This window comes from Palaemon carinicauda, chromosome 13 (genome assembly GCF_036898095.1).
Source record: "Palaemon carinicauda isolate YSFRI2023 chromosome 13, ASM3689809v2, whole genome shotgun sequence".
Classification (NCBI taxonomy): Eukaryota; Metazoa; Arthropoda; class Malacostraca; order Decapoda; family Palaemonidae; genus Palaemon; species Palaemon carinicauda.
In genome coordinates, this window is record NC_090737.1 from 119,845,734 (window position 1) to 119,857,679 (window position 11,946).

Consider the following 11,946-nt stretch of genomic DNA (forward strand, 5'->3'; position numbering starts at 1 on the left):
AACCTTGGTTCCTGTTACTAGGTTGGATGGTCACTGATTTGTGTTTTGGTTCACTTAAGGATCAAAGATTGAAAGGGAGTTGCCATTGTTGGAACTTGCATGTGTGGCTTATGACAGAGTGAATTCTCAGGTTTCCATGGCTTAGATTGCACTGCTGTCTAGCTGGTCGAGGAAGATTCACCTTCATCTTCTCTCTTGACAGAGGAGATTCTTTGTACTTGAGGATGCGAGTCCGTCTCCTCTTCTCATTGATCTCGCTGTTTCTATATTGATTGCAGCATTGCATGTGGAGATACTCGAGGCTGAGAGCACAGTTTTTTCAGCCCCTGCATCTGCTGCCATGGTGGCTTCCTAGATCAACTAGTGGTTTGGTGCTGTCCCCCACTTTGCCACTATTTATTTGTTGTCAAATCTCAGAAATCATGAGGCATTAGCAAAGTACAGCAAGTTGGTTCTGTCCAGTGCAGAGGCTGTGATCTTCATGGTACACTTGTTGGCTAACTAATGGGCATGCTGGGTCCTGAATTAGGGGAATGCCGCTGTTTCCCGATTCTCCAGTAAAATCTTTTGAACTGGAAATTCTCATGTCAATGCAAGCCTCCTTGTTAGCACACATTCCTGTGGATTTGCACTCATTAGGTTATGAACACTCTCCTATTCATGAGCGGCCTTCAGATTATCCGAACTTTACTGTTTGCGTTTGTGCTCTCCTGTTGGAGCACATTATCCAGTTGGTGCGTGCTCACTCTCACCAATTAAGGAATATTCACCACTCCTTGGGACTCTCTCTCTCTCTCTCTCTCTCTCTCTCTCTCTCTCTCTCTCTCTCTCTCTCTCTCTCTCTCTCTCTCTCTCTCTCTCTCTCTCTCTCTCTCACAAATTACTCAATAAGTTTCCTTTTGCACCTGTGGGAGTGACTCAGCAGGTAATGTAGCATACCTAGCCTCCTCACAAAACAAGAAGCATCTCATTTAAGGTAGTGGTTGCAACAGCAGCCTAGGATGGGAGTAAGAATGTCTGGCCTCTATTTCTCTTTTTCCTTCTTCCTTTGAGTGTTTGAACTGTCATGTCGCTGGATCTAACCTTGCAGGTGAGGTACCATATTGAGTTATTATTTATTTTAGAGTGAGATGGCAGTGCTTTTCCCCCATCCTCTCGATAAGGGGGAAGATGGATATTAATGTAAACCCGTCACTTTAGTGATATGGGATCCTCCATGACTGTCTGTTTAGCCACAGAATCATAGCCCTATCACCTAAATTCAGGTCATAGGAGGAGGATTGGAATCAACCCTCCTGCTCTGCCTAAGGACTGTGTGTATGATATCCCGAGATTTTAAACCAGCCAGTTTGGGTACATACTTCCTCCCACCTAAGGAAAAGTCTCCTATTAAAAGATAATAGTTTATTTCTATGTAGGAACAAATAAAAAAAGTTTTTTTTTTAAGTTCTGTAATTTGAATTTTCAAACATTAAAGTTACCCGCTGGTTATATAAAAATAGCTTTAGTCCTCTGACTACTGTATAGCTATTTTTATGTAACCAGCAGGTATGTTCAAAAATTTATTTCATTTTGAAAATATCATTTTTCTAACTATAAACCTTAGTCCTTTGAGTTATACTTGAGTGAGTCAGTGTGTGGGGGGGAGGGGGGGAGTTTCACCCCCTATCTGCCAGTTACTACTGACACCTCATTATAAAGTTTAACAGCCAGCTCCACTGAAGTCATTCTCCTATTAAAGGCCTCAAGTTTGTATCGATATGAAAAATACAATTTTCAATATTAAACTTACCCGATAATCATGTAGCTGTCAACTCCGTTGCCCGACAGAATTCTATGGAGGGATACGCCAGCTATCACAATACTAGAAGGGGGTGTATTTACCAGCGCCACCTGTGGCCAGGTACTCAAGTACTTCTTGTTGACACCTCCTCAATTATTCCTCTGTCGTGCTTCCGGCAAGACGTTCTGGGATACGCTTATGTTCTTGGAGTATTTTCACGACTTTGGTGAAGTATTTCTCTTTGATTTCGGCTGTCGCTTTACTGGAAACTTCTATATTAGCTTAGTTAGCTTTTGGAATTAATTTGATTAATTTTGGTGACGAGAGAGTATGAACTCTCGTTCACCTTTCAATGGCCGACCCTTCCCTTAGACGGAAGTGTTGGTGTCTAAGAGAGTATAGACTCTCTTTCTTAATTTTGCTTAACAAAAGTTATAGATTTATTTTATATCTCTCCGCCTCTTATAGGCCTCTTCGATTAACTTCCTTTTATTATAAACTCATTAAAATTAATTTTTATATTTGTTTATATTCGACCTTCCTAATAGTAGGCGGTCTTTTACCGAAGTTAATAAACTTTGAGCCCGTCATTTCGGTTTTACCTGTTATCATATTATGCTATTTCCGCCACAGAGTTTGAAAGATTTTCTTTGACAGTCTCGTACTGTTTTCAAAGTTGAACTAACGTTTTGTTTTGTCTCTGCAGTTGTTGACGTTCAGAACGTTCAACTTGCACTCTATCGTTACGATAGAGAAAGAATGTTCACGGTTTCACGTTGCAGTAAGAGTAACCGTGTCTAGCGTTTTGTTCATTCTTTCTTAACTTAATGGTTTTGATCCTAATAAAGGAACTTTTCAGTTTTTTTCCTTTAACAATAATATGTTTTAACGATATATATGATTGGGCTCTTCTCTCAGGTTCTAAGTCAAGAGAGAGAGAGAGAGAGAGAGAGAGATAGAGACGGAGGGAGAAAGAGGATAAACGTTTCATTCAAGCCTGCCAGGCGTACGAGTAACGTCGTTATCGTTTTTTGCTCTTCTCCCTAGTCTCTTTAGGGGAAGAAACTAAACGTTTCTAGAGTGATCTAGTGTTTAGTCTCTTTCCAACCACTGAATTATCTTTCATTAGATTTTTCTGTTACATTGTAATTCTGTTTTCGCAATTACTAACTTTGAGAAAGGATAGAATTGCGTATTTCAGGTACAAACCACTTAAAGTTTCGAGTTCAGTGAAATAAGTGCAAACAGAAATCAAAGTGATAAGTGATTAGTGCGTGAGGGTACTTTTGTGCGCGCCAGTCGTCCTCCCAGTCCGGGACCTCTTGCAAGCTCCCAAGCCCAGGGGAGAAGCAATGTCGAAGGGCATAAGGGTTCAGCAGGCCTTGATCGGCGCACAGAAGTATTCTCGGTGGTTGTGGGCGTGTCTTACCGAGACCGTCACTCCCACCCGCAGACGATTGAGCCCTTATTTTGCTCGTCTGCAGAAGAGATTAGGGGAGAAAATAAAGGCAGAGTAACGCTGGTCTCAGGTCTCAAGACTTCTTAAACGTTAAGTCCAGACCTATGCCAGACGTACGAAGTTAAAGTTCACAACCCGAATGCAGTCATTGGGTTAGCTCTGACTCTCCTCAGTCATCAGTTGATTACACTCCGCCTAAGAGGAGTAAGGTTCTGCCACAACAGATCTCTGCTGTTAAGGCTTTACCTCAGCAGAACTTAGTGTCTGCCGACCCCAAGTTAACTCTACTGCAGTCCATACAGTCACAACTTTCGGTCTTGATGCGTGAGTGTCGGGCTGAGAGTGTTGCGCCTCCGCCTCCGCCTACACTCCCCCCCGCCTATGATCGCTCCGCCTGATCACAGTACCTCCTGCCAGGCGTACGATGTTGTGAACTCTACTACAGTCCATGCAAGCACAGCTTTCGGACTTGATGAGTGAGTGTCGGGCTGAGAGTGTTGCTCCTCCGCCTCCGCCTACACTCCCTCCTCCTACACTCGCTCCGCCTGATCACAGTACCATCTGCCAGGCGTACGATGTTGTGGACTCTACTACAGTCCATGCAAGCACAGCTTTCGGACTTGATGAGTGAGTGTCGGGCTGAGAGTGTTGCTCCTCCGCCTCCGCCTACACTCCCTCCTCCTACACTCGCTCCGCCTGATCACAGTACCATCTGCCAGGCGTACGATGTTGTGGACTCTACTACAGTCCATGCAAGCACAGCTTTCGGACTTGATGCGTGAGTGTCGGGCTGAGAGTGTTGCTCCTCCGCCTCCGCCTACACTCCCTCCACCTACACTCGCTCCGCCTGATCGCAGTACCACCTGCCAGCAGTTCCACCTGCCAGGCGTACGATGTTGAGACACGTGCTGAGTTTGCTGTTCCCTGTGGTGTTCAGCCTCCGCCTTTCTTAAGGCAACCTTTACATTGGGATCAGGAGGATTATACCTCTCTTCCTCCGCCTCCACTTGCTGCTCCACCAGTGATGCAACACTCGGTTGAGGTACAACAACCTCTCCCGTCCATGAGTCAGTCTCCTCAGCTCTTGCTGCAGCGAGCTCAACCCTCCATAAGGCAAGCACCACAACACCTTAGCCTTGCGCCTCAGGAGCCTCAGCTTGCGAGACATTTACCTTGTTCTGCGCAGCCTCTTCCTCATCGCGCTCCGCTCACACCACAGGAACTGGAACTTTCTACTCCGCTTCCGCCAACCGCTCAGCAAGCGCAACCCTTGGGTTCAACCACTCATGCTAGGAGTCAGCCTCCTCCACCCATGCGCCTTCCTTCTGCTTGTCTTTTATTCAGCCTTTGCAGACTGAGCCTCAGGTGTTCCCTCATCGGAGTCTTGAAGAGGAAACCACACTATTGTTGTTCCAGCTCGTTCTGACTCTGCTGTTCAGCATACCATGGTTTAAACCCCATGCAAGCATGCATAAAGCACTCTAGCACTGGTCATGGAATTTCTGAGAAATGTTAAACGCCATGCACACGCTCTGCTTTCCTTTCAGCAGGCTCTGCTTACAGCAGGCTCTGCTTACTACATGCTCAACATTCAGCATGCTCTGCATTCAGCATGCTCTGCATACAACATGCTCTGCATACAGCATGCTCTGCATTCAGCATGCTCTGCATACAACATGCTCTACATACAGCATGCTCTGCATACAGCATACTCTGCATACATCATGCTCTGCATACCTTACCGCATGCTTCTCAACACATCTTGGGTTGTTGCCAACTCACTAGACTGTCAAGCAGTTTCATAACGTTGCCTTCTAGTCTGCTGCTTTGCACCAGTGAACCCTCACTCAGAGAACTTAGCTTTTCTAGGATAAGGTCCCTGTAGATGAGAAAGTTCTTTTCTCCCTCCTTCTGATATTCCCTTGAGGACTCTGTCATTTGGAGGGAGCCTTTAGCTGCATAACCTCTTATGGACTTTTATTTAAGCATAACATGCTTACAGGGAAGGTAATGGTTACACTTCAGCCGCTAATCCCGTCTGTTACCACACCTGCTCCCATAGACCTTGAGCTGTGTTGCATGACATGCAGTCCAAGCTTAGTCCTTGTTAGAGGATTTTTTGTTTACGGAGTCAATGTGTCACGGGGAAGACGTTCAACAACCAACAGAAGGGACTTGTTGTGACGCAGTGCGGCAACCTCAGCAACCCGTTAAGGAGTTGTCTGTACGACCCAGACAGTCTAGACAGATTCGGGTTGTCACTGTACTTCCTCGCTTGCCCATGATTGACAGTTTACAGACTGTGCAGCAGTATCATGATCTTGTGTCCGGCTCCGTCAGACGACTGGCTTTTAAGAGCTCCCTCAAGTCGTCGCTGTCTGGAGATTTTCAAATGGACTATGGATCTGACCAAGGAACTGGGCCTCCTGGTCAATTTTGAGGAGTCTCAGCTCGTTCCATCCCAGACCATTGTCTCCTTGGGTATGGATCTTCAGAGTCGAGCTTTTCGGACTTTTCCGTCGGCCCCAAGGATCTTCCAAGCCCTAGAATGCATCCAGAGCATGCTGAGAAGGAACCGATGCTTAGTCAGGCAGTGGATGAGTCTAACAGGGACACTTTCATCGCTGGCCCTGTTCATCGAGTTAGGGAGACTCCACCTCCGCCCCCTTCAGTATCATCTAGCTGCTCACTGGATAAAGGACATGACGCTAGAGACGGGCTCAGTTCCTGTTTCCGAAGAGATGAGGTCTACTCTAACGTGGTGGAAGAACAGCATTCTTCTCAAGGAAGGTCTACCATTGGCTGTTCAGACCTCCGACCACCGTCTCTTCTCGGACGCATCGGACACGGGCTGGGGTGCGACACTGGACGGACAGGAATGCTCGGGAACATGGAATCAGGAGCAAAGGACACTTCACATCTATTGCAAGGAGTTGTTGGCAGTTCATTTGGCCTTGATAAACTTCAAGTCCCTCCAGCTTAACAAGGTGGTGGAGGTGAACTCCGACTACACCACAGCCTTGGCTTACATCTCCAAGCAGGGAGGGACTCATTCAAGGAAGTTGTTCGAGATCGCAAGGGACCTCCTCATTTGGTCAAAAGATCGATAGCTCACGCTGGTAACGAGGCTCATTCAGGGCGATATGAATGTCATGGCAGATCGCCTCAGCCGGAAGGGTCAGGTCTTCCCCACAGAGTGGACCCTTCACAAGAATGTTTGCAGCAGACTTTGGGCCCTGTGGGGTCAGCCAACCATAGATCTATTCGCTACCTCGATGACCAAGAGGCTCCTCTTGTATTGTTCTCCGATTCCAGACCCAGCAGCAGTTCGCGTGGATGCCTTTCTGCTGGATTGGTCCCATCTCAACCTGTATGCATTCCCGCCGTTCAAGATTGTCAACAGGGTACTTCAGAAGTTCGCCTCTCACAAAGGGACACGGCTGACGTTGGTTGCTCCCCTCTGGCCCGCGAGAGAATGGTTCACTGAGGTACTGCAATGGCTGGTCGACGTTCCCAGGACTCTTCCTCCTAGAGTGGACCTTCTGCGTCAACCTCACGTAAAGAAGGTACACCCAACCTCCACGCTCTTCGTCTGACTGCCTTCAGACTATCGAAAGACTCTCAAGAGCTAGAGGCTTTTCGAAGGAGGCAGCCAGAGCGATTGCCAGAGCAAGGACGACATCCACTCTCAGAGTCTATCAGTCTTAATGGGAAGTCTTCCGAAGCTGGTGCAAGGCCAATGCAGTTTTCCTCAACCAGTACCAATGTAACCCAGATTGCTGACTTCCTGTTACATCTAAGGAACGTAAGATCCCTATCAGCTCCTACGATCAAGGGTTACAGAAGTTTGTTGGCAGCGGTTTTCCGCCACAGAGGCTTGGATCTTTCCTCCAACAAAGATCTACAGGACCTCCTTAGGTCTTTTGAGACCTCAAAGGAACGTCGGTTGTCCACTCCAGGCTGGAATCTAGACGTGGTCCTAAGGTTCCTAATGTCATCAGGATTTGAACCGCTCCAATCAGCCTCTTTTAAGGACCTCACATTAAAAACTCTTTTCCTCGTGTGCTTAGCAACAGGTAAAAGAGTAAGTGAGATCCACGCCTTCAGCAGGAACATAGGTTTCACATCTGAAACGGCTACATGTTCCTTGCAGCTCGGTTTTTTGGCTAAAAACGAGCTTCCTTCCCGTCCTTGGCCTAAGTCGTTCGAGATCCCAAGCCTGTCCAACATGGTGGGGAACGAACTGGAGAGAGTACTTTGCCCAGTTAGAGCTCTTAAGTACTATCTAAGAAGGTCAAAACCATTACGAGGACAATCAGAAGCCTTATGGTGTGCTATCAAGAAGCCTTCTCTACCAATGTCTAAGAACTCAGTTTCTTACTACATCAGGCTTCTGATTAGAGAAGCAAATTCTCATCTGAAGGAAGAAGACCTTGCTTTGCTGAAGGTAAGGACACATGAAGTGAGAGCTGTGGCTACTTCAGTGGCCTTCAAACAGAACCGTTCTCTGCAGAGTGTTATGGATGCAACCTATTGGAGAAACAAGTCAGTGTTCGCATCATTCTATCTCAAAGATGTCCAGTCTCTTTACGAGTACTGCTACACCCTGGGTCCATTCGTAGCAACGAATGCAGTAGTAGGCGAGGGCTCAGCCACTACATTCCCATAATCCCATAACTTTTTAACCTTTCTCTTGAATACTTTTTATGGGTTGTACGGTCGGCTAAGAAGCCTTCCACATCCTTGTTGATTTGGCGGGTGGTCAATTCTTTCTTGAGAAGCGCCAAGGTTAAAGGTTGTGATGAGGTCCTTTAGTATGGGTTCCAGCCCTGTATACTTTAGCACCTTTGAGTTGATTCAGCCTCCCAAGAGGAACGCTGCGCTCAGTAAGGAAGACGATCTTATTAAAGGCAGAGTAACGGTTCAAGTCGACTTCCTTACCAGGTACTTATTATTTCATTGTTATTGTGGATAACTGATTATATGAAATATGGGATACTTAGCTATCCTTTAATCTTGTACACTGGTTTTCACCCACCCCCCTGGGTGTGAATCAGCTACATGATTATCGGGTAAGTTTAATATTGAAAAATGTTATTTTTATTAATAAAATAAATTTTTGAATATACTTACCCGATAATCATGATTTAATCGACCCTCCCTTCCTCCCCATAGAGAACCAGTGGACCGAGGAATAATTGAGGAGGTGTCAACAAGAAGTACTTGAGTACCTGGCCACAGGTGGCGCTGGTAAATACACCCCCTTCTAGTATTGTGATAGCTGGCGTATCCCTCCATAGAATTCTGTCGGGCAACGGAGTTGACAGCTACATGATTATCGGGTAAGTATATTCAAAAATTTATTTTATTAATAAAAATAACATATTACTTTGAAAAATCATGATTTTTCTAGATATTTCAATACTTATGACTTATTCCCAATTTATTGTAAAGTAATTTGATATAATTTCTCTTGACTGTGAGGTTTCATTGTAAGTACTATAGATATATTCATTTTCTACCATGCATGTTAATGTTTCACAAGATATATAGCCATATAGATTGCAGCGGAAGTTAAATGTAAAATTTTCCTCATTTTGATCTATCATGAAAGGTATTTGTAGAGCCATTACACTTACTAAGCAATTTTGACTGATTCACCTTTAATGTACTTGTGCAATGTATGATTTCAATGATAAAGGGCTTTTATTCTAAGATTTTTTTTTTATTTCATTTATGTAAAATAGTTTAATTTTGCCTTCAGGATTTAATTTTCATGTATGAATGATTTATAAAGTTTGCATACTAGTTGCTGAAATTGTTGACATAACACTAAGCTTTAATTGTTTAAATATTAATCTGATTGGTTATTTGCCTCCTAGGATAATGTTTGATGAGCTCAGGGCTGCCATGGAGTTGAAATATGGTGATGTTGCTGGCAAAGAAGCCATGGATTTTCTTGGAGAAGAGGCTCGTCATTGTATGACACTCTTCTTGCTATCAAAGACCTACTCTGATGATCTCAGAGTTGACTGCAGGGATGATACTCAGAACACCAAAGGTTAGCATTGCACTTTTCTGTGTGTTTTTCAGGAAACTACCTTTTCCATCCAATAATGGTTATTATACCAAGCACAACACAAATTATACCAAGAGCAGTAACAAGGAAAATTACAGCATGAAAGCATCCTAATTAGTTACCACTCTCAGTCATCCCATGATGAAGTTCTAGAAAGCAGTTCTTCAGGCTTTCAAGTAAGGGTGCTAATGTCCTTTAAGGTTCATATGTAGATAGCATTTGTGCTGAAAATTTATTCATTATGGACTATGCTGTTATATTTTTTCATTTGCAATTTTGGAGTGTTTAAACAGTCAGTAGTGGTAGATCTTTAAGTATATTATAATTGATGAGGTTTCCCACTATTGCGTAAGACTTACCAATTTCAATACCTCAACAAAAGTTACTTGGGTGATCTGGGAGTGTTATTAAGGGACTAGCATACATTAGCAGATTTTCAACTGTATCAGTAAAATGCATAAAGGAGTTCTAGCAAGTACTTCTTTAAAGATTCAACTGATAAGTTTAGGTGTAACCATCATGTCTGTTAGAATTTTTTTGTTTACTTTTTATAAATGCAAAGTTATTTTAAGATAAGATTTATTTCTCATTATTGAAACCCTTCCCCTGAGGCCTTCCTTTACCTCTCTGATTAGTTCAAGATCATGAATTGAAATAAAAAATTTTAGGATGCCAAGGTTCCTCCCACCTGTTGGTGATCTGATGATCTGAATTTTTATTCTTCTTGAAAATCATTAGACTTAAACTTTTGTGTATCATTGTTATGCTATGGTTTATATCTATTAAGCCATTTTTTTCATTTAATTTAGTTTATTCTAACATATGAAATATAGATAATTGAATATTTCAAAAAAGCAGAGACAAAATTGAAAATGAGGTCAGGAGAAGATGTAAATAAACAGAGGAATTGAATAAAATATAATGATTTACAGAATTTTTATTGATTAAACAAGGAACCTAGATTGTGTACTGATTTTCTTTCCACAGAATGGGCTTTTGTTCTTTACAACTATGCACGTCTAAAGATGATCTACAAGTCTTTTGAGTCCAAAGTTTCAGATGGCTCACTCCCACCATTACCTGATATCAAGGATGTTGATTTCTCCTTACTCAAACATGACGTAAGTGACATATCCTGTATAAATTTTAGAATTTTGTTTTTAAGACTAGTAATTGTTTTTGCACCTTTTTAACCCTTTTACCCCCAGGCTCTTTGGAAATTTCCAGTCCCCAGGGGGTTATTTTTTTCCCAGCACATTTTGCAGTTTTTTTTTTTAAATTGCTTTAACAGCCTTACTTTTTGTCATAGGGAGATTAGGTTGGTCTCATTCTCTTGGAAAATTCCTGAATTTTCTCAAAAAATTATCAAAAATATGAAAATAAAAATGTTTATAACATTTTTTTGCAAGGACGTACCGGTACGTCCATGGGGGTAAAGGGATGGGTTTTGTGAAACGTACCAGTACATCCTTTGGAGGTAAAAGGGTTAATAGATGAGCTATCATAGTAAATCATAACAAATACAAGATAGTTGATATCTTGCAGGAGGAATGGACTCTTGTTTGGGAATTTATCCTCCACTGGCCAGAGATAATTGAGGAATTTGGTAATACCTTCTTGAAGAATCCCACCAAAATCAAGACATCAGCTATTGTAAAATTCCTCACCACTCTGTCTCATCGCTTCAGCGTCTATTATCGCCGTTTTCGTGTTCTGGTATCTGGAGAGTTTCCTCATTTGATACCATTAATGTATTCTAGATTGTATTTGTTAAAATCTATAATGATTATTATGGATATTTGTTTTAATTTGTTAGGAGTAGATTCCCCTCCTGAATGTATGTAAAATTTTTGAGAACAAAGTTCTTGATATAATTTTTTATATTTTTCTGGTGTGTTATAACAATTTATAAATTTATTTTTATATAAATACACAGTTTCTTCTGAAATTCACTTCAATTTAGTCCTCTCATGAGCTCTTGGAGAATGAATGGGTAAAAAATATGGCATAGTGTACAAACAGCTGTACTGCTTTGGGCATAACATCTTTGAAAAAGGACTTGAATTTGCTATTGTTGGACTTGGACTACCCAAGGTTACCGGGATCTCCGTGAACCAGTTGATATTACTGTATGGGTAGTTTTCTGTAACTACTCCCCTAAAGTGGAAATGAGTGAGAAAATTGCTAAGATATTAATTTTAATCATCTGCTTTAATTAAACCATCCACCTTGATTAGAAAAAGATCATTGTAATGATTAAATGATGCAAAGAAATAACCAAGGATAATGAATAATATTATACAGTACTCTAGTTAATGGGAAATTTAGCAATCGACAAATAATATTGTACTGTACTGTATGAAAATTGAAATATAGAGTTAGCAATTGCCAAATACAGCATGTTAAAAAGCACAAGTCAAAATGTGAAATTATATTATATATCAGAAAATGATACTACTGTATATACAGTAGTATCTTATTATAATACGTGAAATTTAGAGTTGAAAATCAGCAGATAATGCTGTACAGTACGATAATAAAAATTTCCCAAGAAAGTGGTTAATAACATTAAATTTGATTTAGAAATGGCCATAGAAAGATAATGTAAAAAAGCACAAGTCAAAA

General features: G+C 42.1%; 1 protein-coding gene across 1 annotated transcript in view; it reads left to right on the plus strand.

Moving 5' to 3' along the window:
• LOC137652047 (uncharacterized) overlaps positions 1-11,263 on the plus strand; it is a 67,002-nt gene extending 55,739 nt beyond the window's left edge. Inside the window, exons 6-8 of the mRNA XM_068385259.1 lie at positions 9,125-9,303; positions 10,309-10,442; positions 10,867-11,263. Of these exons, the coding sequence (XP_068241360.1) occupies positions 9,125-9,303; positions 10,309-10,442; positions 10,867-11,166 (613 nt within the window). The 3' untranslated portion in view covers positions 11,167-11,263. The remainder of the gene's footprint in view (positions 1-9,124; positions 9,304-10,308; positions 10,443-10,866) is intronic.
• The last annotated feature ends 683 nt before the right edge of the window (positions 11,264-11,946 follow it).